Genomic DNA, 26,050 nt, shown 5'->3' on the forward strand with positions numbered 1-26,050 from the left:
GTCCAGTGAAGTTGGTTCCTGCCCATGTGGGAACCGATCATGGTTTTTTTGGTTAAGTACCAAGTGAAGTGGTTGGGCTGTAATTAGGGCCATGTTGTGCAAAACCCACTTATTTTTAGGTGTTAGACTCACAGTCAGATGAGCAGCTCACTTTTGAAAAGGCCCTTGGGAACTGAGAGAGGCCGCAGGAGCAGCAGAGTCACAAGCTTGCCTCAGGCTCTGCCTGTCTGCTCGGTGAGTGGAGAGGCAGGCGGAATGGCCCAAATTACTTAAAATTGGGGAGTTTTTTTCCTTTTTCAAAAAGCTTTTTCAGACAAATAACGATTGTGTTTGCCTAAGTGAACTGTGTGTATAATGCCAAATCTCTGTACCCCCCAAGCCAGCACCCCTATGCACTGGATTGTAATTCCCTCTTCCTGCTTGTCTTTGCTAGACTGTAAGCTCCAGGAGAGCAGGGCCCATGTCTGGCTTGTTCAGGGGGGTTTCCCTAGTCCTAGGATCACGCCTGGCACCCAGCAGGTTGTCCGTGAGCAAGTGATGAGTGTGTAAATCCCCCCGCTGCAGGCACAGCTCTGTTCTCCAAGGCCCCAGGGTCCTCGAACAGGCTAGTTCTCGTTTTCCTGCTTGGTACCCTCAACACTTTATTTTCATGTTTTATTTTCCCCACTAGCCTGTGAGCTCATAATGAGCAGGTGTCTTCGTGTTGTTGTCTCTATATCCTCCCACCAGGCCAGTCCAGAGTAGGAAGTACCTAAAAAGTGTTCGGTAAATGAGTAAATTGTGGTAACTCGGCCCAACTCTGGCACCTTTGTCTGCAGGCTAGTCTGCTTCTAGCTGAGACCACCAGATTTCAGAATGAGGAAGATTACTCAGAAGTGCGTAAACTGTACTTACATAAGAAAAAAATCTCATTAATTAGACCTCCATAAAATTCAAATTTCAATGATCTGGCCATATCTGAGCTGAAGCTTACCTAGCTTTATAAGGAATTTGCTAGAGAATCATATAAATAGTCCAGAATATTTTTTAGAAAGCATTCATCTGCCACAGGAGAGCAGGATAGGAAGCTGGCGGGTGAGTGAAAGACCCCAAAGAGGGACTGGTGAGCCAGTCCTCAGCCTCTGGTCCTGTTGGTGTGGAAGGGACGGCAGTGCAAAGAAGGCGAGAAGCAGCAGCTCGTTCCTGGAGCAGCACTTCTGCGTAAAGCAGCATTCCAGCTCTCAGGGAACATGCCTGCAGTTATGGGACGATGCTCACAGGCAGTTTGGATCAAAGTGAACAGCAAATGATGGCTTCACACATTGATTAATTGCTGCACAACTAAGTTTGCTGTGTAAGTATTTGCTTTTAAACCTTACGTAACAAATAAATTAGAAGTTAAGCCTTTTTTTTTTCTTTTAAGAACTAAAAGGACAGAATGTTTTTGGTAATCTTGAGAATAGCACACTTGCTTTAAGGCAGATTGTTATTGCATAATCTGACCAACAATAAAACTTTTCTTACATGTTTGTAAAATAAATCTTAGAAGAAAAAACACTGTAGCATTTTGTCAAATGAAATTCTAGGATCTCCTCACAGAACTTTGATGTTCCTTGCACCAATTAGAGGAATGCTGCCTCAGAAGCCTATTTCAAATAGTTGTGAGGCATCAAAGTGGGATTTTGCTGTGCTTTAGATAACACTCTGGAGTATGGGTGGTATTGAACCTGCAAAGTGAGTCCCCTGCGCCAGGGCTCTCACCTGTGTCTGTCTGAGTGGTTCTGAAGGCCCTCTCTGGATGACCAGGGCCTTCAGTAGTTGAGACTTCGTGTTTCCTCAGACTGTCTGTCACCTTGCTCCTGGGCCGGTGCAGGTCAGTGAGGATGAGAGGCCCACATCATGGGCAGGAGAGGAGACAGGGCCTTCTTGTCCCTTCCTGGGGTTGTCATGCTTAATCCTGTGATGTGCCCCCTTTTGTCAGTGGCAAGGATTTCTCGGAGGGCCTGTGAGCAAAAGGCAGCACTTTTAGCTCAGGTGGTGTCTTTTGGGAAGAGTCAAAGAGGATGGTGGCTGGAGCTGGGCATGGAGCGATCTCACATACAAACTGGAAAAGACTGAGCAAGTCTCTTCACCTCTCTGGGCCTCAGTTTCCCTGTCTGTCAAATGAAGCGCTCAACTGGGCTGAGCTCCAGATTTCCTTCTGGTACTAATGTCAGTTCTGGGGTCTTTGCTGTACTTTCCCAAGGAGCATGGGGGTGTAGCTGGACACGAAGGAGGTGGGGGCAAGCAAGAGGCCTAAGCCCTTGGACCTTTGGTTCCGTGACCCAGCGCAGCACCTCCCTCCCCAGCCCCTGAGGTAGGAAAGGACAAGAGGATCCTCTCCCTTGCTCTGTCCCCACTAAGTCCCCCTCCCCCAACACACACACAGATACCATTCAGTGTTTTATTTGGGAGATTTTTTACGAGGTAGCCCAGTGTATTAGTCAGCGTGGACTACCACAACAAAATACTGTAGACTAGGTGGTTTAAGCAACAGAATTTACGTTCTCAGTCTGGAGGCTAGAAGTCCAAGGTCCGGGTACCAGCATAGTTGGGTTCTGGTGAGGCCTCTTCCGGGCTTGCAGACCTCGCTGTGTGCTCACATGGCCTTTCTTTGGTGCATACACGTGGAGAGAGAGAGATCTCTGTTCTCTTCTAAGACCACCAAGCCTATTGGATGAGGGCCCTACTTTTATGACCTTAATTATCTCCTAAAGGCCCTATCTCTAAAGATAGTCACCCTGGGGGTTGTGGCTTCAACATATGGATTTGGGGGGACACAGTTCAGTCCATGCACCCAGTCATTGCCAGGATCCCAGTGTGTGTTTGTGAAATGAGGTCCCTGCTTTTTAAAAGCTCAGGAACTGGGAGGGATTTAGGCCCATGGGTCTGAAGGCAGTGGGGTTTAGAGTGGTTCAGAGTCCTGGTTCAGGAGGAGACAGACCTCTTGCAGTCCTCATTCTGCCACTTACTGGCCACTGGCCTTCGGCAAGGTACTTAACCTCTCTTTGAGCCAACATCCTCGTCTATGAAATCGGGACAACCGAATCGGGTGTCTGTGAGGATCAGATGAGGGCTTTGCGTGGACGGCCCTCGGCCCTGAGTCTGGCTCTCCCTCCTGAGCTCTCAGTCAAGGGTAGTGGTTACTACTGCTCTTCAATCTCCACAGCTCCTCTTTGCCCACTCTGTCCTCCACTGCTGTCCTCGCCTCTAGTCTCAGTAAAGTCCTCGCTTTTCCACATTCTCTCCCCCCAGCTTCCTAGGACTCGGGCAAGTGAGTAATTAGGAACATTTCCTGCCTCTTCAGGCTGTGAGGCAGGACTGTGGGAACAGCGCCCACCTGCTGGTGAGTGCAGACATCAGTGCTTTGGACTCACTCTCAGGACGGAACAGTTAATCCTTTACCTCATGCTGAATGTGTCTCCTCCATCCTGTAATTTTTATAACTTTTCATTTTGAAATAATTTCAAAATTACAGAACAGTTTTAAGGGTAGAAGAAAGAACATTTTGCCATGTTTTATCATTCTTTCCCTCCCCTCCCCCCCGAACCATGAACTATTTGAGAGTTACTTGCATACATCTTGTCCCTTTACCCGCTAAACATTGTACATTTCCTAAGAACAAGGACTTTCTCTCATATGACCATAGTATAGTTATCAAATTCAGGAAATGTATAATTTTATCTAGTCAGTACAGTAGGATCGAATCTGTAGTTCATGTTTCAATTTTGCCAACTGTTCCGATAATGTTTTTTAAAGCAGTTTTTCTTCTGGTCTAGGATCCAATCCAGAATCATGCACTGCATTTGGTATCCTCTCTTTAGTCTCCTTTAATCTGGAACAATTCCTTAGCCTTTCTTTGTCTTTTAGGATATTGACATTGTTGAAGAGTCCCGTCCGGTTATGTTGTAGCATGTCCCTCATGTTGGTCCCTTAACATTTGTTTAAAGTAAAATGAGTTAGGAAGCCACTTTCACATTCCTTTTGGATACGCGTGTACTTCCTGAACACCCAACCTTGTACTAGATGCTGTGAGGGGGAGCATTACAACACAGCCTGGTCTGCCCTTGGGATCTTAAGTTTGGGTTCGTGGGCACAGCAGTTACTGTCAGGTGTCAGGGGCTTGAAGGGCCCCTATGCATACTCATGATTAGGAGTCTGCCATGCTGGCACCAACAAGCTTGGGTAAATACATCCTGGATGGATGCAGCATGAATCAGCATTCTAGGTCTCCAAAGATGCAGAAAATGGCCCTGCACCCACTTCAGCATCCAGTCATCAGCTTTGCCTGGCCTTCTGAGGTGTCCTGAAGTTCACAGTCCAAAAGCAAAGTCCTGCTTCTCAGCAATCTCGAGCAAGCTGTGTCCTGGGTTCTAGGCTGTCTCCGCTGGCCATCTGTTCTGTGGCCTGAGGCTACTCTCTTCACCTTCTGGACCAGTGGTGGGGAGAGGAGCCCCTCTGGCTCTGCCAAGTGCCCCTGGCACTCCAAACAGCTGTGGGGAGAGGAGAGTCACAGCCCTGGAAAGATGGGCAGACAGGCCAGGACTCCCACCTGTGACTCAGGATGGGCCTCCTCGTAGTCTGGCAGGCGAAGCATCAGACCTGGAGCTTCGCTTTTTCAGCTGTTTACCTTCTCTGTTGGGTGGTACAGTGTGAAAAATGGTGAATTATAATTTCTACTCAAACAACCTTGTCAGGTCAGGGCACTCTCATACTAGTTATAGGTATTTTGTCAGACCAAAGCAGACACGCAAAAGTGTTTTAGGTGTCATTGATCTTTACTAAACTTTGGCCAAGCAAGGTTTCAGTGTGAGAAACAATGAAGTTGATTTTCATCTAGTCATTAATTCAACACCATTGTCTGCTATGTTTTAACACTTATATTAACACATCAAAGTGCTCTCTCCCTGGGGATGCAGATAGTCCTGTGAGAGAGACTAGAGTCCCCTGCCTTTTTGAATGTAAATTAATTAAAATTAAATGAAATGTAAAATTCAGTTCCTCATTTCACTGGTGACATTTCAAGGGCTCAGTAGCCACACGTGGCCAGGGGCTGCCGTATTGCACAGTGCTGAGCTAGAACCTCATCGCAGAGTCCTGTTGGTCAGCACTGCTGTGCACGTCCGACAATCTGGCATGCAGGGGTGCAGGAGAAACTATCTTCTGTGACAGATGGTCACACAGGGAAAATTTGAGAAATCAGGAAGTTAGCGTTTAAATATGACTGCAGCCTGTTGGCAGTATATCCCCTGGGATGCTGGGTTGGGTCAGAGGTATGCCAAAAGATTTATGGAACTTCTTCCATTTTTCTGGTAGCTCGGAGCTCTGTTAGATTAGTTCCAGCATCGTGGTACAGTAGCCAGGTTTTAAAGAGAATGCAGCCAAAGCTGAGTTGAGGCAGTGATTCCAGTCAATACATTGGGTCTTTCCACTCACCTGCCCTCTGCAGCCTCGGGACCGTGAGTGCTCCGGCCAGGTGTAGGAGCCCAGTTTCTAGCTGTGAGGACACCTCCTGTAGGGGGAGACCCCATTCTCCCCGCTGAGGTGACCTCTGCCAAGGACCCCCGGGCTGGGTGCTGGGCTTGTGTCTGGTGGGGATCCTGGAGCAGGGCCGGGGACTGGGCTTCACTCACGGATGATAAACAGCAGCCAGATTAGAACTGCTCCTGCACCTCCAACGTCTGCTGCCGAGGACATCCAGAGCTGTTCCCAGGCCAGACCCCAGCTCACTGTTTCATGAAAGTGTGGGTGATGGAGCAGGGCTGACATGTGTCTCTAAGCTCCCAGGACCCAGCCCACAGCTGCTGAGGAAGCCACGCAGCCAGCTGTGTACGAGTGGGAGCGTCTTTGAATACTTGAAAGTGCCTGTGGGCCCTTGCCTGTGTGCATGCCTCTGTCCCCGCCTCCTGGCCGCTGAGCTGAGGGGAAGCTGAACAGGCCGAGGCTCACACTGCTGCCTCTGCTCCAGCTAGGATGTGGCTCTTCCACAGTCTGCTCTACATGACCAGTAAGTCAGCCTCACCCCGTGCCCCGAGGCACTGCTGTACCCTGAGCGCAGCCTTGCCCGTCTGTCTCTCTGATGGGGCTCAGTCAGAGCCAGAGGTCAGAGAAAGTGTGGGAACTTCCCCAGGGAGATGCTCTTGCTCAGTGGGTCAGATCCCCAGGCTTGCTCGGAAGGGCTTTTGAGGCTCTGTCGACACTGCTGACAGACAGCCTGTGGCTTCAGATTCCAGAGCTCTACCACCCTGCTCCTCCTCCAGCTGCCTCCCCTTCCCCACCCTGGGCCCTCTCCCCACAGCACCCACTCTGGGAGGTGCTGGGGTCTGTGCCAAGTTTGTCCTCAGAGCGTGGAGGCCGATGATGCCCACCCTGGCTGGCAGAGCACCCTTCTGTTACAGCGCAGGGGTTCAGCTGATGAGGGTGAGGACTGTGAGAAGGTGAGCCTTGGTAGGAACTGTGGGGGCTGTGTCTGTGTGGTAGAGGGCGAATGCACTGGGGGAGCCTGCTTCCTGTTCCTGACGTTAGGGCCAGTACGAGAACCTGTGTGTGGGGAGAGGGGGCACTTTCTCTTCCCGTCACCTGAGGGGTCCCATTCTGGCCTTAAACCTCCCATGGAAGCCACTTGGGGCAAGCCAAGCCATGAGTCTTGCCTGCCCCCAAGGCCCCAGGGATGAGATTGAACACTTCAGTGAGCCCCTGGAGGCTGCTCAGATCAAGCCTGAGGCCGGGGTGGTCCTGCCTAGTGATCTGGGCAGGCTTCCCGGGGATCTCCTGCACTGGTCAGAAGCTGACAGAAGAGTGACATGAACCTCAGGCAGATGTGTTTCAAGGCTCCTGGAGCCTGAGTTCTCCCTGAAGGATGGGTGGGGGCCGGCAGGTGAGTGCCAGTGTCTGAGAGAGCCGAGTCCATGCTGGGAGGGAACTCAGAATTAGCATCCACCATGAGGCCTGACCACCCAGGAGGCAGGCCAGACCTGCGTAGAGCACCAGCAAAGCATATGTTTTGGGACACATTTTAATATTTGATATTTCAAAAATATCAAAATAGTCATCATGGAAAGGTCAGCAGTTTGTTGAACTTCCTTTTCCTTATTTTACAGTTTAGACTTACCTGTATTTTCAGTTACGTGGTGGGGGTGGAGTGGAGAGGGTCTCACGCTTTTTTATGGCTTAAGGCTTTGATCCCCCATCACCAAGAATGTCCAGAGAAGAGTCTTAGACTAGACTCTGGTCCCCCCCTCCCGGCACTGAGGAGGTGACTGAGGCCCAGAGAGGGGCAGTGACTGTCCAGGGTTACAAGCAAGAACCAGTAGAAACAGGACTCCAGCCCAGGCCTCCCTCTTGCCTTCAGCTCTACAATACCCCACGGCCTGGGACACTAACCCCGGCATCACTCTGGGCTCCTGATCATGTGTCTCCTGTGGCCTCTGGAATGACCAGCCATCGCCCCAGCACCTTTTTCAGCAGGTGACATTTATCTGACGCCTTCTGAGGCCTGGGCACTCTGCAGGCTGGTGGACAGCAGACAGCAGGATGAAGACAGGCTTGCAAGGAGGTCTCTTAGCCCGCAGCTTGGCTAAGCTACGGGAAGAGGGTGAGAGCAGGGCCCAGCAGCTCCAGTCTGAATGGGAGAAAGGAAGCTGTGGCAGTTCTGCTCCAAGCTGTGGGGTCCTGAGACTTAGGGAGGGACCAATCCTAAAGAGCTTCCTGGAGGAGGTGAGACTGGCACTGAGTCTTAAGGGCTGGGGAGAGTCTGAGAAAGTGACAAGAAGATGGCGGGGAGGGTAGGAGGAACCCCTCAGACTGTGACGCCAGGCCCTCGGCTCTGATTCCTGTGCCTGGCTGGGCCTCCCTAGGCTGGAGAGACTCCTGGCCTGCCCCTGACCTTCCACCCTTCCCAAGCCACCCCCTGTAGTGATGTCCACTTCTCATCCGTGGGAGCAGATGAGAGAACTCCAGTTGTCAGAGAAGTCTTGAGTCAGGGGCAGACACACTGAAACCCTGCAGCTGCCCATAGCCCCGCCCCTAGCCGCGTATCCTACAGCCTGTGGTCCCAGGTCAGTCTTCACCATTCTGTGACCACAGCCACTCACTTCTCCCTACCGGGTCTCAGAGGTTGAGTCTGCATCCCTCGTGTGAGGAAGGAAACTGTGCTATCAGCTTATGAAAGCTTACAGTGGTGAAGGAGCCAGAAGTCCAGGTCCTGCTCTGCTGTTGCCCCAACTTCAGTCTGAGGCCTGTGGCCCTGCTGGGGGAGTAGGGAGGTGGCAGACCCTCCTCTGCCAGGGGCACAACCCCAGACCGGTGTGCAAGTGTGTGACAGAAAACCTTCGTCACTGGGGATAGGAGACTGAAGTGTCTGAGGTGGCTCTGAGGATGGGGAATGTCTTTAGGAAGCACAGACTTGGGGGGGCTGGGGGAGACTTTCTGTGCAGGAGAAACATTATGGATGAAGACGTGGGGTCTGAGGAGTCTGTTCAGGAAGATGCAGGCTGAGGATTGAGTGGGAGCAGAAGGCTCTCTGCTCTGACTTGCCTGTCCCCCACAGCCAGGACATGCTGGGCCCTGGGGGTGAGGGCGCACTGTCCGTGTCCTTGGGCCCCCGTGTGAAGAGAAAGCAGGTCACACACATTCAGTGATACCTCTAGCCCCAGCCCGAGGGGCCGCTGTGGATGCCTTCAGGTCTCGCACCCGGGGTTGGGGAAAGGGTGCTCCAGGCAGAGGTACGATGCCAGAGAAGTGCAGTGTTCAGGGGCAAGCCTTATGGAGCATGGCCATGGGGGAACCAACGTTTCCAACCTTCTCTGGGTGGCTGGTTCGTACGCTGTGTATGGGGGGACGCGTGGGCAGTCAGGCTGGAGAGGTCCAGGGTGCCAGGCCGAGGGAGCTCGGACCTCACCCTGAAGGCGGTGGGAAGCCACAGTAGGTGTGGAGCAGGCAGTGACGATAAGACTTACATGCTGCATGGAAGGAGGAGTCCTGGAGAAAGGGGAGGCAGGCCAGAGAGGAGGCTTCTGCGGTGGTCCTGTCCGGGGGTGTTGGGGTAGGTGGGCTTGGGGAGGAGCAGCCACTCCTGAGAAATATTTAGGAGGAAGATCCACAAGTGCCTGGGGCAGTGCTCAAGACCTGTGGGCCATTGTTATTGGGTTGACTGTGGAGGGGGCGGGAGGGGAGGGCTTGGGTGACGAGGTTGGGGTAGACGATAAGGCTCCTGTGTGGAAGGCTGAGGTGGGTGGGCCACCGCAAGGGACAGGCACCCGACAGATGCCTCTGAAGCCTGGCCTCTGCCTGGCCTTTCCAAGTGCTCCGGGCCAGGCATCACGACGCCCGAGTCTGGGCCCAGCTCTACAGCCGGCTCCTGGTGTAAATTGGGGCACCGTGCCCCCTGGGCCTCTGTTGGCTGTGAGAACGTGCATTTAAAATGCCCAGTGTGCTGGGTGAGATGGGGTTGAGCGGGGAGGTGGCGGTGGCTGACAGGATGGAGGGAGGGTCAGGGTCTGACTCCGTCAGCACATGACTGGGGACAGCTTGGGGAGGCGGCCCTGTGGTTAGTGTAGTCACATGCTGGTTCAGCGGGGCTCTCGTGTCTGACAGCACACAACGGGGGCTTGAGAAGGAGGGCAGGGCTGTCGGAGAGAATGTGACAGGCCTCCCTTGTGGTTATGACACTAATGTCAGCACCCACATACTGCGCCTCCAAGGTGTCAGATGCTGGGCTGGGCATTGCCCCATTTGATCTGCACAGCACGATGTCACAGATGGGGAAACTGGGGTGAGGTGACAGCCCGAGGTCTTTCAGTGACTCTGTGGCAAAGCAAGGATTTGAACTCAGGACTGTCTCCCTCTGAGGCCCATGCTGTTTTCTCTGAGTCTCGGTGGGAAGTGGGAAGGGAAGGGGTTGCCCGATCTAGGGGCAGCCCAGGCAAAGGTAAATGTGAGGGGCCTAGAGGGCGTCTGCTGGAGCAGGGTGACCCACGCCTGGCAGATCCCAGGCGCGAGCTGGCTCTCAGCGGTGCTGCGGGTAACTGGGAAAGCTCAGCGAGTACTGTGACCCCTCACACCTCTCTGCTGCCACAGGAGGTTCTCGCTGACCTAGTCACCAGTTCTAACCCAGAACTCTGCCCCAGCTCAGGGAGCTGCTGGCACAACGGGAGCCGTGCCCAGCTTCTGCAGACCATTTGTGGCCCTGCCCTCTCTCTGTTTACCAACCCCTCCGTGCCTCCAGTTTTTACTAAAGGCTTTGGAATTAGGCAGACCTGGCCCCAGGCACAATTATTCAGTTTGCTGATGGGCCACGAGCAAATCACTCGCCCTCTCTGAGCCTCAGCACCTGGCATGGTGCCTGGAGGACAGCGGGTGCTCCAGGAGGGTAGATGTGATTGTCTCTCTGCTCATCTCCTCTCTTCCCCCTTAGGGATCTCACACCAAGATGAACAAAGTGAAATGGGGATGGGGGGTGGGTGGGGAACAGGAGTCTCTGGCCCCCTCTGACATTTCCAGGGTACCTCTTCTGGGCCTGGCCCTGTGCTGAGCTGGGCTTTGCGGTTGGGGGGTATCGCGGATGACTCAGATCAGATCACAGCTTGGGGTAGACAGACTTAATCACAGATCACTCTGACCCAGACAGGGTTTAGTCAGAGCCAGACAGAGACACCACAGGATGTTGGGGACAAGTGAGTTACTCTGGCTGAGAATCTCGCTTGGCTCCTGGGGCAAGGAGTGCCTAAGCAGGGCCCTAAAGGATGGGGCAGAGTAGAATAGTGGTGAGGAAGTCATGCTGGGCAGAGAGTACTGCTTGTGCAAAGGCCCAGGGGTGGGAAGGGTGCAGAATTCAGGGAGTGTGGTGTAGAGGAGCTCCACATCGCTGAAGAGCAGACCTAGCAGATGGGGCATCGGGCTGGGCAGGGAGGTGCTACTGATGCCCAGTGAGGAGACGGGACTTATCTCAGGGGTTTCAAATCATGTCTGTCAGTTACATGTGGAAAGGGGGAAAGGAGGCCTTCCAAACACCCCGTGTAAGAAGCTGGTGGTCCTCATGTTTTAGTTCTCTCCTGGTCAGTTCACTGACATCCTCTCTTTTTTGTTTTTGAGGAAGACTTGCCCTGAGTTAACATCCACCTCCAATCCTCCCCTTCTTTTTTGCTAAGGAAGATTGGCCCTGAGCTAACATCCATGCCCATCTTCCTCTATTTTATATGTGGGATGCCTGCCACAGCATGGCTTGTTAAGTGGTGCGTAGGTCCGCACCAGGGATCCGGACTGGCAAACTCTAGGCCACCATAGCAGAATGTGCGAACTTAACCACTGCGCCACCGGGCTGGCCCCTCGATGATGTCCACTCTTACCCAGCCTGGCTGAGCAGGAAATACAGGGCTCAGCATGAACTGGACCAAGGAGCCTGAGTCCAAACTCCCTGTCAGTTATCCTTTATCTGAGCTCTGTGTTCATGAAGGACAGTGCTCCCCACTCCCCAGCTGGGGTCTTGATCTGGAGCCCTTGGGGGCCCATGGGCTGTCCACAGGAGTCTATGAGCCCCCTTGCCCATCTAGCACCTACCAAGTGTGGCCGCTGCACCAGGCCCTGGGGTGACGCGGTGAACTAGCAGACACACACAGTCTTTGCCCTGGTGGGGCTCACCAGTGGGCAGACAGTCACCGGCAATAAGCAAAGAAGGAGATTAGCAAGGTCATTTCAGATTGTGGTAAGAGGCTGTCGGGGTACGGAGTGCCCAGGAGGGGGTTCAGCACTTCAGGGAGAGTAAGATTTGTGTAAATGTGCTCTTGGGGGGTTGGGGAGAGTTCTGACGCTGTCATCAGATTCGCAGAGGCATCCATGGCCCCCAGACAGGGAAGAGCTCATGGTCTGGAGGCATTGTCTGCATTTTACTTTGGGGTGACGGCAGGGAGGACACAACTGACAGCGCTGTCAAAACTGGGGTGCAAGTTTGTTCATTCTATTTCGTTGTTGTTTGTTTTTTACCCCACCCTGCCCCCATTCTTCTAGTGTTCTTGCTAAGAGAACCCTCAGGGAAACTTTTTTCTGGTTTTCTGTTTTTTTTCTGCTTCATCAACATAGTTTTTTCCCAATTTTGTGGACACTGTGAATGGTATAACCAATTGTTTTCATCCTTATATTGGCTTCAAGAGAATTCATTCATTTATTTATTTATTCGGCAAATAATTTTATTAAGTGCCAGTGCTGTGTTCAGAGACTAAAGTGGGACCCATCATAGAAACTACTTGTTGATAGACAAGATAGCTGAGCCTCCTTCTTGGTTTACTCTGAACCCTTCCTTTTTTTCAGCCGTCTTTTTTTGTTTTTTTTTTTGAGGAAGATTAGCCCTGAGCTAACATCTGCTGCCAATCCTCCTCTTTTTGCTGAGGAAGACTGGCCCTCAGCTAACATCGGTGCCCATCTTCCTCTACTTCATATGTGGGACACCTACCACAGCATGGCTTGCCAAGTGGTGCCATGTCTGCACCCGGGATCCGAGCCAGCGAACCCCAGGCCACTGAAGCAGAACGTGTGCACTTAACGGCTAAGCCACTGGGCCAGGCCCCTCACCCGTCTTTTTCTAACTATTATTTTCCTTCTGTCCTTTTTTTTTTTGCCTGCCCCAGTATTTTAAAACAAGTTTTACCTCAGTGTATTGTGTATTTTTATGCATCACCACAAATCATTCTGGGAAGGCAGAGGTGTGGAGGGAGGCGAATGGAGTACAGAGCCAGCTGTGGGCCAGGCACAGGGAGAGGCACTGGGAATGCAGAGATGGGGGAGTAGACGCTGCCCCCGAGCCCCCTCACAGTCCACCTCCTCCTTGAGCTTGTGGAAGGGTGGTTTTTGGTAACAAAATTTTAAGCATGTACAAAAGTAGAGAAAATAACAATAATCAACCCAATACACCCATCACCCAGATGACACGATTATCAGGATTTGCCACGCTTGCTGCAGTTATTTCACTGTCCCTTCTTGTTTCCTTTGCCAACACATTTTAAATCCTTGCTGCTCAGAATTTTCTCAGGGGACCAGCAGCGTGGCCCCATTTAGGAGCTTGTCAGACTAGATCTCAGCCCCGCTGCCTCACCTACTGAATGGAAGTCTGCATTCTAAGAAGACTCTTGGGAGATTGGTTTGCATGCTAATGTTTCAGAAGCATTATTTTATTTTTTTAACTAATTAATTTATTTAGTTATATTTTTTTGCTGAGGAAGATTCGCCCTGAGCTAACGTCTGCCGCCCATCTTCCTCTTTTCGTCTGTGAGCTGCTACCACATCATGGCCACTGACAGACGAGTGGTGTAGGTCCACACCCAGGAACGAAACCTGGGCTGCTGAAGCGGAGTGCACCAAACTTAACCACTAGACCACCAGAGCTGGCCCCAAAGCATTATTTTTTAAAAAACCCACACATCGTGGAATTTTCATCAGAGTCATTTCACCCCTAAATGCTTCAGTAGGCATTGAAGTACACGGGTTTTACTTGCAGGTCTGCAATGTTCTTATCACCTAACAAAATTAACAATAATTCTTTGGTATCATCTAATACCCAGTTCATATCCTTTTCTTCCTGATGGTCTCCAAATGTCTATTTTTTAACAGTTGGTGTGTTCATATCAAGATTCAGATAAGGTCCACACGTTCCCTTTGGTTGTAATGCCTCTTAGTCCAGAGTGGCCCCCTCACCCATTTTTGGGATTGTGTGTTTTTGAGTCTCTGCTTTATTGCAGAGCTTGGTCGCTTGTCTTATAGAACATTGTCATTCAGGATTTGTGTGTTTGCTTCCTCTTGGTGTGATTTTTCTTTCTATCTCCTGAATTTCCCAAAACCTGGAAGTTAGTGCTAAGGCCTTTGTTAAATTCAGGTCTAACTTTTTTGGGGAGCATAGTCTAAGCCATGATGAGGATTTTGCCATGCTTCCTGCATTTATCTCACTCCCCCTTTTTGGTTCCTTGGCTGAAGTATTTTAAAGACTTGCTACTCAAAATCTGGTCTGAGGACAGCAGCATGGGCATCACGTGGGAACTTGTTAGAAATGCAGAGTCTTAGGCCCCCGTATCCTTCCCAGGGCCTCACACCAGGAGGTGCATGTGCCTGGGACCCCTCTTGGGGATGCTAAGCTTAACTGGTGGGCTCAGGGGGTGTCAGCCTAAGGGTAAACTTCTCTATCAAACTTCCATCTAGTAGTTTCATCCATCGATGATCATGGCCTGAATTAATTAGTGTTCCTTTATGGCTTGCAAAATTGTGTTTTTGTGCTTCTATTATTCCTCCCACATTCATTAGTACTAATTCTTCTGTAAAGAACTTTTTCTCATCAACTAGGACTATTTGGTGACCCTGAAATGCAGTTTATGTATGAAATGCAAGAAAATTCCTTCTCACCTTCCCTTTACTAGTCAGTTTTCAGAATAAGGGGATGGTGCCCTTGTTACTTTCAATGGCGGCCAATGCAGTGTTCTGATTCCTTTTGTTTTTATTTTTTTCTCTTTCTTTCTTTTAAATATCATTATGAACTCATGGAATTTTATATATTCAATGTGTCTCAAACACTTGCAATTATTATTTTTTAATGTAAATGTTTTTTAAAGTACGACATACAGAAAAACGGACAAATTCAGATCAGTGAATTCTCAAATTAAATCAAATCCATGTCACTAGTACCCGTTTCAAGAAACAGAACATTACCAGCACCCCAGAAGTATCCTCTGTCATCCCCTCCAGTCACTACCTTACTCCCAAGGTAACCACTTTCCTGACCTATAATACCATAGATGAGTTTGCCTGTTTTAAATTTTATATAAATGGAATTAACAGTATATTCTATTTTATTCCTGGTGTGTTTCACTCAACACTGTGTTTATGAGGTCCATCCACCTTATTGTAGATTATTTTCTTTGCTGTAGAGTATTCCATTGGTGACTATACCACAACTTATTTATCCTTGCTATTGTTGGTGGGTATTTGGGTTGTTCCAGTTCAGGGTTATTATGAATAGTGAGGCTATGAACATTCTTGTACATGTCATTTTGTGGACATATAAACACATTTCTGTTGGGTATATGCCTAAGAGTGGAATTGCTGGGTCATGAGTTATGCATATTCTCAGCTTTAATCGACACCAGCAAATGGTTTTTAAAGGAGTCGTACAAGTTTACACTCCTACCAGCAGTAGTTGAGAGTTCTAGTTGTTCCACATCATTGTCAAAACTTAGTATTGTCTTTTTCATTTTAGCCATTCTGGTGGTTGTGTAATGGTGTCACGTCTTGGTTTTAATTTGCCTTTCTCTGAAGTCTAGCGAGTGCCTTCTCATGTGATTATTTGCCATTTGGATCATCTCTTTTGTGAAATGTCATTTTTCTGTGGGCTTGCATACCTTTTTTCTTATTGATCTATAAGAATTCTTTACATGTCCTGATATAAATCTTTCATCAGATGTTTGCATTGCAAATATCTTCACTCACTCTGTGGCTTGCCTTTTCACTGTCTTGATGGTTTCTTTTGATAAACAGAAGTTCTTAAGTTTAACGAAGTTCGGTTTATCAATTCTCTCCTTTACGGTTAGTGTTTTTTGTGTCCTGTTTAAAAAATATTTGTCTGCTCCAAAGTCCTCTGTCTTCTCTTAAAAGCTTTATTGTTTTATTTTCCATGTTTGGATGTACAATCCATCTAAATCCACTTTAAATCTTCACTCCATCTGGAACTGATTTTTTGCATACGATGTGAGAGAAGAGTCAAGAGTAATTTTTTTTCACTGTTGATATCCAAGTGACCCAGCACCACTTATTAACAAGATCATCTTTCCTCACTGTTCTTCACTGTCGCCTTTGACATAAATCAGGTGACCATATGCTTTTGGACTCTTTTGTTCCTTTGGTCTATTTGTCTAAGCTTGTGCCAGTATACTTCTGTCTTAATGACTATGACTTTATAATAAGTCTTGGTAAATGATAGTGTAAGTCCTACAGGTTTGTTATTCTTCAAGAGTGCCTTGACTATTCTTGCTCTCTGCATTTTCATATAAATTTTTAAATCGACCTGTTAACATCCCCTCCCCTCCAGTAATTTGCTGGGGTTTTGATTGGGCTGTTATTGAAGCTATAGATCAATATAGTGATAATCGATAACAATATTGAGTCTTCTAATTCATCAGCACGATCTGTTTCTCTATTTAGATTTTCTTTAATTTCTCCCAATATTCTACAGTTTTAAATGTAGAGGTTTTGTATATCATTAGTTATATTTATTTTTGGGTGTTTGATTTCTTTATATCTTTTGTTAATGGCATGTTTTAAAATTTTTCATCCTTTATTTTATCATTGATGGTCTATAGAAGTCCAGTGGTTCTTTGTATGTTGCCTCTTTATCCAGTGACCTGGTAAAGGCACTTATTAATTCTCAATGTTTGTGGATCTGTTGGATTTTTCAATCTACCCAATGATGTTATCTGCAAATAATGACAGTTTTTTTCCTTTTTAATCTTTATGCCCTATGTTTTTTTTCTTTTCTTACTGCTTTAAGACCTCCAGTAGGGGCTGGCCCAGTGGCACAGCAGTTAAGTGCACACATTCCACTTCCGCAGCCCGGGGTTCACTGACCTGGATCCCAGGTGCAGACATGACACCGCTTGGCAAGCCATGCTGTGGCAGGAGTCCCACATAGAAAGTAGAGGAAGATGGGCATGGACGTTAGCTCAGGGCCAGTCTTCCTTAGCAAAAAGAGGAGGATTGGCGGCAGCTGTTAGCTCAGGGCTAATCTTCCTCGTTTTTGCTGGGGGGGGATGACCTCCAGTAAAATGTTGAATAGAAGTGGTAGGATTGGGCATCCTTGTGCTCATGCCTGATTTTAAGGGAAAAGCTCAGGGCCGGCCTGGTGGCAAAGTGGTTAAGTGCACACATTCTGCTTTGGCGGCCTTGGGTTTGCAGGTTTGGATCCTGGGTGCAGACATGGCACTACTTGGTTTGGATCCCGGGTTCGGACATGGCACCGCTTGGCACGCCATGCTGTGGTAGGCTAATCTTCCTCAAAAAAAAAAAAAAGTGGGGGAAAGCTTTCAATAACTCAACATTAAGAATGATGTTTGTTGAAGGACTTTTGTGGATATTCTTGATCAGATTAAAGAAATTCCCTTCTATTCTTAGCTTGCTATGAATTTTTGTCACAAATCAGTATTAAACAGTTTGTATAAGATCAATATTTCTTCTTTAAATGTTTGGAACAGTTCATCAGTGAAGCCCTCTGGCTTGGAATTCCTCCTAAAGTTTTTATTTATTTATTTTTTGAGGAAGATTAGCCCTGAGCTAACAGCTGCCGCCAATCCTCCTCTTTTTGCTGAGGAAGACTGGCCCTGAGCTAACGTCCATGCCCATCTTCCTCTACTTTCTATGTGGGACTCCTGCCACAGCATGGCTTGCCAAGCGGTGCCATGTCTGCACCTGGGATCCAGGTCAGTGAACCCCGGGCCGCGGAAGTGGAATGTGTGCACTTAACTGCTTCACAACCGGGCCGACCCCTAAGGTTTTTATTTTAATAATGGATTAAATTTCTTTTATATGGGATTATTCAGATTACATTTCTTTTGTCAATTTTCGTAAATATTTATTTCAAGGAATTTGTCCATTTCACTTAAATTGTCACAGCTTACTGGTATAAAGTTGTACATACTATCCTCTTATTACTTCTTAGGATCTATTCTGATGGCCTCTTTTTCATTCGTATTGGTAATTTGTGTGGTTTCTTTATTTTTTTCTTGATCAGTTGCTAGAAGTTTATCAGTTTTATTATTGTTTTTAAAAAACAAACTTTAGCTTTGTTGATTTTCTCTGCCATAGGTTAGTTTTCTGTCTCACTGATATATGCTCATATTTTCATTCCTTCCTGTACTTTCTTTGGGTTTGATTTGCTATTGTTTTAGCTTTTTGAGTTGGAAGCTTAGCTTCAGCCTTCCTCCTTTTTTAACATATGCACTAAGGCGGTATGTTTCTCCTAAGCACTGCTTTAACTGTATCCACAGTTTTCGATTTGTCATATCTTTAATTCTCATTCAGTTCAAAGTATTTAAAAATTTCCATTGTATTTCACCTTTGACCCTAGGTTGCTTAGAAGTGCATTACTTAATTTCCAAGAAGTTCAGATTTTTCTAGTTTTCTTTTGTTATTGATTTCTAGTTTAATTCCACTTTCGTCGGAGAACATAGTCTGAACCATTTCACTCCACTGGAATTTATTGAGGCTTGCTTTATGACTCAGCCGTACGGTCAATTTTGGTAAATGCTTCATGTGCTCTTGAAAAAATGTTTATTTTACCATTGTTGGGTACTGTGTTCTGTTAGTTAATTAGATCAAGCTTGTTAATTGTGTTGTTCAGACCTTCTATATCTTTACTGATTTTTTTGGTCTGCTTTTATAACTAATGTGAAAGGTTTGTTAAAGCATTAAGGTCTCCCACTTTGGTTGTGGATGTTTGCATTTTTCCTCTTAATTCAGTCAATTTTTGCTTTCTATATTTTGAAGTGATGTTATTGGATACATACAGACTTAAAATTGTTATATCTTCCTGGTGAATGAAGAACAACATTTTTGTATGTGTGTATTTCCTTCTCTTCCTTATAGAGAAGATAAAATAGTCTGTAAACCTATCCTTTGCCTAATGATTTAAATTTATTCCTAAAATTTCTACAGCTAAGTGAAAAAAAATTAGCTGGAAAAAAATATTTCCATCAATTTCAATGGAAAAATTGTGATGCATTCCATCCAACCCAATACCCACACAATTTTTACTGATGGAAAATTTACTGATTGACCAATGAAAAAAGTTTACATTAAAAAAAATAATTTGAGGGGCTGGCCCCGTGGCCGAGTGGTTGGGTTCGTGCGCTCCGCTGCAGGCGGCCCAGTGTTTCGTTAGTTCGAATCCTGGGCGCAGACATGGCGCTGCTCATCGGACCACGCTGGGCCAGCGTCCCACATGCCACAACTAGAAGAACCCACAACGAAGAATACACAACTATGTACTGGGGGGCTTTGGGGAGAAAAAGGAAAAAATAAAATCTTTAAAAAAATAATAATAATTTGAATATAAAAATACAGTTTACAGGTAGAGCTTATTGTAATGAAGGTTTATTGTCCTCCTTAAAGGAGAAATTGAAGAGTTCATGGTGGGTAGTGGAGGGTGGGTGTGAGGGAGTCATTCTTGAGAAGGTTCATTTTTCTTTCTGCACTGTTTTGTCCTTGCTTTTCAACCTTTTGGAGACTCATGTCTATCTTGCACTCAAACTACCTTTAAAAATAAAGTTATAGCACAGAAAAATACCTTGAGGACAAAACAAATACTAACCCTGAAAGCACTTCAAAACACGTGGAAATAACTTGTGCACTCAAAGATTGCGAATCAGAAAATACTGTGTCTTCAGCCCCCTCAGTTGGCATGCATTTGCAAAACAAAGCATTTTGGGTTTATCCAAACATGGTAAGCAATGCGCATTTGTTTTGTACGATATTGTTGGGCTAGAAACTGTTGTATAAAGTAAGTTGACGAATGTGTTTTTGCCTGAAAGTGTGATGTCAGAATATCATTGCATCTTTGTTTGTTATATTCAGGGATTAAAAAGTCATTATACCATCGGAAAAAAGGAGAGTTATCCAAAAACTGGTATAGCTTTTCAAGAGCCATTATGGCAGAAAGTTGTTAATTGAACAGTAATTGAACAAATAAGTCTGTGGACTGAACATCTGCTTGCCTTTTTTGTGTGTAAATATACATTAGAATTTTAAGCAGTGGAGTAACATGATCAGACCATGCTTTTAAAAATTCTTCTGGCAGCTGGTATGGAGAGGAGGTATCCAGAGGGACAAGTCTTGGAAGAGAAAGATCAGGAGACTAATGAACATGTCCAAGCAAGAGGTGACTAGGTCAATGGAGCAGAACTGAGTCGTGACAGAGACCCAAATGCGTATGAAAATTTTGAGAATGATGAAGGTGGTATTTCAAATCTATGGGGATAATATACGCTCTTCAAGAAATAATGTTGAGACAATTTCATTTGGGGGAAGAAAAAATAAAGCTGGATCCCTATTTCACTCCACATGCAAAAATAAAGTCTAGATGAATCAAAGATTCAAACATAAGAAATGGAACAAACAAAATATTGAAGGAAACATGAATGAATTAAAAAACATAATCTCTTAATGGTGAAACATAACACAAAACTCAAGAGTCATAACGGAAAAATAATTTGACTACATACAGAACACAGACCTGGGAAGAAAATATCATATGCAAGCCAAATACACAGCTAAATTGGAAACAATATCTGTAACACATTGACAATTTCTTATGGATACAAAAAGCTCTTACAAATGAATAAGAAAAAAAATAGCTCATAAAATGGTTACTGTATATGAATAGTCAGGAAACAAACTTGTAATAAGAGGCTTGATCTCACTCATAATTGAAAAACAATTTTGGAACAAAAAAACAAGGATGAGGGGCTGGTCCTGTGGCTGAGTGGTTAAGTTCGCGCGCTCCGCTTTAGCAGCCCAGGGTTTCGCCAGCTTGGATCCTGGGTGTGGACGTGGCACTGCTGGTCAGGCCATGCTGAGGTGGCGTCCCAATGCTACAACCAGAAGGACCCACAACTAAAATATACAACTATGTACTGGGGGGATTTGGGGAGAAAAAGCAGAAAAAAAAAATAGAAGATTGGCAACAGTTGTTAGCTCAGGTGTCAATTCTTTAAAAAAAAACAAACCAAGGATGAAAAGGTCTGCACACAGTCAGTTCAAGCAGTGCTGCAAGGAACAGACCTTCTCCTCTTCTGTTGTTGGAATGTGAATTGGCACAGCCTCCATGGGGGGCAATCTGTCAGTATTTCCAAAAAAATTTTTAATGAAAAATTTCAAGCATATAGAAAAGTTGAAAAAATTGTACAGTGGACAATCACATACCACACTTAGATTTTACAATTATCCACATTCTGTTACATTTGCATTATCATGTACCTGTTTTATATATATATAATACGTATTTACATATATGTTATATATTTTATATATACAAAAATATATATGTCCATCTACATGTATCTATCCATATATGTCCATCACTATATATCCATCTCTCCATCCATTAAGACGTCTTCTATTTTGATGCATTGCAAAGTAAATTGCAGGCATCAGTAACTTCATCCCTGTACATTTTTTTTTAGGTAAAACTTGCATTCAGTGAAATTCACCCATTTTATTTGGACCATTCAATGTGTTTTTGACAAATGGGCACACCTTTGTGATCCAACCTCCTATCAGGATACAGGCTATTTCCATCACCCCAGGAAGTAACTTCCTGTCCCATCTCATTTAATCCCCCTCCCCAGGCAGTATTTCTTACTATAGATTAGCTTTGCTGGTTCTAGAACATTGTATATGGAATTACACAGTAGATACTCTTTTAGGTAAGACTTCTTCCACTCGGCATAATGATTTTTGTGATTCACCCATCTTGTTGTGTGTGTTGCTTGTTCCTTCCTTTCTCCTCCCGAGTAGTATTCCATTGTCTGAATATACCACAGTGAGTTTCTCCCTTTTCCAGTTGATGGGTATTTGGGTTATTTCCAGTTCAGGACTATTACAAATAAAGGTGCTATAAACATTCTCGTGTTGGTACTTTTGAGGACATAGGTTTTCTCTTGGGTCATTTGATGGAGGGTACATGCATAGAATATATGCAGACCCTATCCCTGGGCCTCATAGTCTAGTCTAACTTTGGTACAAGACACAGTGATGGGTGTGTGCTACGGGACAGGTACAGAAAGTGCACAGAGGGAGGTGTGATAAGGTGGGAAGTGCTTCTGGGGGAGAACCAGGGAAGGCCTCCTGGAGGAGGGGGGTCTCAGTGCTGACACAGCTTGGTTTAGTAAGAAAATCAGGGGCTGTGGGTGAGATAACACCTGCATTCCAGTCGTATTCCCATGGAAAAAAGATCCTTGGGAGTCTCACTTTTCTCATCTGTAAAATGCGGATGATGACACTGCAGGATTTGATGGAATAATGGGCATAAAAGGCCCAACCACGGCCTCAACAGGTGACTTTGTTAAATATTCCTCTTCTCTCCACAGGCCTGGCTCCCCTGGAGGCCTTCAATGTGGATGTGGCCTGGGCCTGGGTGACTCCCGGGGGAGGCGCGCCTTACGTGCTCAGCTCCCTTCTGCACCAAGACACCAGCACCAACCAGACCTGGTGAGTGGGGCCCGGCAGACGAGTGCGTGAGAATTGAGGGGGCCTGCAGGGAGCCTGAGAAAGCCCCAGAGAAGGCCTTAGGACCCCACCCCCACAGTCTGGGGAGAATCTCCTTTCACTTTCAGAAGGGCGTGCAGGAGAGAGAGAGAAGAGAGAGAGAGGTGGTGAGCACCAGGCCAGTCCACCAAGCCCCGGGCCCTCTCCCCACCCTGGCCTCTCCTGTCACTGCCAGGGGTGGGGACCACTGAAAAAACTACTTTAAAATAAAGTTTAGTAAGGCTCTTTTGCCCCTTATAAAATAACACATGCTCAATACGGAAGTTTTGGACAGTGACAAAAAATACCAAAGAAGAGATGGAAACTCTGAGGCAGGAGGGAGAAGTAGTGGTTGAGAGGCAGGCTGCGGGTCTGTAGCCACGGTTCAGAGACAGCGTCACTCTGTATTTATAGCAAGGCGCTCAACCCCCAGCCTCAGTTTCTCATCCCTGTGATGGGGCTGCTGGTTTACCTCACGGGGTTGGTGCAAAGACTGTTTGAGTTAAGGCACATAAGGGTTTACCACAGTTTGTGGGCAAATTAAAGCTCAATAAACATCACCTTATATTTTAAAAATATCATCTGTATGCACCCATTTGATCAGCAGAAAACGTTAAATCTGCCAACATTCTGCTGGTAAGGATGTGGTGAAACAGGAGCTTGTGGGGGTGTAAATTCGTAGAAGCACCTCGGAGAATAGCGTTGCCATATCAGGTAAAGCTGCGCATGCACGTGGCCTCTGACTCAGCAGTTCCACTCCCAGATGCCAACCCTGGAGGAATGCTCAGGCACGTGGACAGACATTTCTTGTGTCATTGTTTGGAATAGTGAAAGACTGGAGATGGTGACCATTAGCAACATGGAAGAAGTGAGAGATGAATCATCTGATGCAATACTAAGAGCAGGTAAAATGAATGAATTGTGTGCAGTGGTTATTATCCTGCATCAATCTTGAAACATATTAATGTGAAAAAGGCAGGCTGTGGAATTATGGATACAGCGGTCATTCACTCAGCAAATATGCACGTGGAGCACCTGCTATGTGCCGGGTCCTGAGGACACAGCAGTGAGCAAAGCACACAACAGTCCTGATGCTCAGGGGAGACAGAAGACAGGCCAGGAAAATGTGTCTCATGTCAGATAGTGATCGTGGTGTGCTGATGTGGAAGCTTGTCCTTAGTTTTAGGGGAAGTGCTGGAGTGAAGGGTCACGATATCCAACACGCAGTCCAATTTCCCGTGTTGTCACCAACATGACTTTAGAACTTCTTTCTTTGGAAGTCAGGATCCAGTCAAGGTTCATTTGTTACATGTTGTTGGTGTGTCTCTTTAGTCTCTCTTATTCTAGAACAGTCTCTCTTCTCCTTGTTTTGTTCATCATGGTCACAGGGCTTTTTCTGTGCTTGTCTGTGACCAGCCTCGCTCAGGCCCTGACCCAGGCTGGTTCCCTCCCTGTCCCCACCCCTGCTGCTTTCCTTCTGGTCAGTGGTCAGGGGTTTCCTTCATACAGAGCACACCAGAGCCATGAGCCCAGGGTCCGGACAGACTTTAGGACAGAGCCAGGTGAGCCACTCAGTGTTCCTGGCTGAGTGGAGCTCCGCATCTCCCGGAACTGAGCAGAGCAAGGTCTGTTTGTGGAGGATGAGTGGGCAGTGGTGGCTCCTGAGGCAGCTTCATAGCCCTGGGCCTTGGGCTGTGACTCTGCCAGCCAAGCAAGCTTGGAGCCCTTCCTGGACTGTGGTGTCCTTATCTGTACAGTGAAGAGGCTGGTAACCATTAGATTAAAACGGTGAGGGCAGGGCCAATTCATTCATTCATGTACTTACAGAGCATCCACTGAGTGCCAGGCAAAGTTTGGGGGATAAGACAGGGAAGAGGACTCAGTTCTTGCCCTTGTGGAACTCCCAGGCTCATGAGGGAAACAGACAAGTCAGGTGGTGACAAGAGGAGTGATGACTGCTCTGGTAGGGACATCTAGGGTGCTTTGAGGACGTAGAGGCAGGTGTGTCCTTCAGCCAGAGGATGTGTATCCACTCTGGACTTGGGGGGATGAGCAGGAATTAGGAGGGGGAAGTCCTGGCTGAGAACAGCTTGGTCAGAGCCTGGAAGCTGGCCTGAGCACGGTCAAGGAACTGAGAAAATGTCGGGTGGCTGAAGCTGAGCGTGGTGAGAAAGAACATGGGGGAGGTGGGTGTTGCCTAGTCACCCAGGCACAAGGGTTAAGGGGGCCAGAAGGATCTGAAGCAGGGAGGGGTGGTGAGAAGGTTGTTGGGGAGTTTTTGGCTGCAAGAAGATAATTTAAAGGTCGGTGTTTGTTGTTTTCTTCTGTTTTGGTAAAATTTCATTAACATGTATCATATAGAAAAATGCACAGATCATAAGCATGCAGCTCAGTGAATGTTTACAAAGTGAACCACCTGTATAAGCAGCATCCAGATGAAGAAGCAGAGTATTACCAGCTCGCATAAGCCCCCTCCAGGCTGTGTGCTCCCTTCCAGGCACACCCCCTGGCAAGAATTAACCCCTGCCCCCACCTCCCTCTCCAAGGATTAGTCTCGCCTGTTCTTGAACTTGTGATGATCGAAGCATACAGTATGTGCTCTGTTGCATGAGGCGCCTCTCCCTCAGCATCCAGTCTGTGAGTTTCATCCATGGGGTCGCCTGAGGCAATGATGCTCCTTCTGTTGCTAGAGTTTTCCACGGGTGAAGGTTCTGATGATGGGTGTTGGGCAGTTTCCTTGGGCTCTTGTGAATAGCACTGCCCTGCACTTCCTTTTGATGGACCAGAGCTTCCTTTATCAGGCATGTGCCCAGCAGTGGAACTGTTGGATCATGGTTTATGTGTTGGGTTAGCCTTCGGTTTCCAAATTTCGCAGTGCACGAGCGTTCTGATTGCTCCACGTGCTTGTAAAGGCCGGGTTTCAGTCCGAGTTATTCGTGACCATCTCCTGTCCAGTCCCCACCCCCAACACACGTCCCAATTTCCCCTTTTGTCATCAAAATGACTTTTAGAACTGCCTCTCTCCTCCAGAAGCCAGGCCGAAAGGCCACGATAGATGACGGGAGTTTGAAGCTCTGAGCCTGTCGAGGGGTGGGAGGAAGAGCCCAGCTGGGCTCCTGAGAAGCTCCCCCAGTACCTGCTGAAGCAGAGGGGGGCTCACAGGAGGATGTGGTGGGAGGCACTGCCGAGTTCCTACCGCAAATGATGGAGCCCGAGCCCACGGAACCCAGGGGCCTGCGGGCCTGCTGCACGGGGCAGGAAATGGGCTACTAGCCTCCCGGGGCCGCAGAGAGAGGAACAGACCACGCTCCCTGTGCCAGGATGATGTGCCCCCCACTCTCTCATGTTGTTTCTCCCCAAGATCTAACAGCCAGGGCGGGCAGCATCCTGGCTTTGGCTGCTGCAGGAGGAATGGAGTGGAACATAAAGAAGGCCTTCTCCCCCAGGGAGGGTTGAGAATAGACCCTGAGAACAGAGACAAGTTAGAGCTGGTTAAGGCAGGAGACGGGCTGTACCCAGCCCGGGGTATAATAGGGTTCCTGGGTCTGTGAGCTGATGGTGAAATGTTCAGTTGTTTAGTTAGTTTGTCAACAAACCTCGCGATCAAGAGACCACCCACCAGCGGGGAGGGTGTTAAGGAGGTGGGGAGCAGAGGCAGCTCAGACTGTGCTCCAGGCCATGGCACTGTGTGACTGTGATATGAATGGTAATCTTGGGTTCTGCAGTGCACAGCCTGTGCAGCTATACGTGGTAATCTCTTGGGAAT

The 26,050-nt window shown here is 47.5% G+C and overlaps 1 protein-coding gene across 2 annotated transcripts in view; it reads left to right on the forward strand.

Moving 5' to 3' along the window:
• Window positions 1-5,919: 5,919 nt before the first annotated feature.
• The window catches only part of ITGAE (integrin subunit alpha E), a 53,904-nt gene continuing 33,773 nt past the window's right edge, over window positions 5,920-26,050 (forward strand). For both annotated transcript variants that reach the window (XM_046677851.1, XM_046677852.1), the window contains exons 1-2: window positions 5,920-6,025; window positions 22,128-22,248. In XM_046677851.1, the coding sequence (XP_046533807.1) occupies window positions 5,992-6,025; window positions 22,128-22,248 (155 nt within the window). In that variant the 5' untranslated portion in view covers window positions 5,920-5,991. The remainder of the gene's footprint in view (window positions 6,026-22,127; window positions 22,249-26,050) is intronic.

This window comes from Equus quagga, chromosome 11 (genome assembly GCF_021613505.1).
Source record: "Equus quagga isolate Etosha38 chromosome 11, UCLA_HA_Equagga_1.0, whole genome shotgun sequence".
Classification (NCBI taxonomy): Eukaryota; Metazoa; Chordata; class Mammalia; order Perissodactyla; family Equidae; genus Equus; species Equus quagga.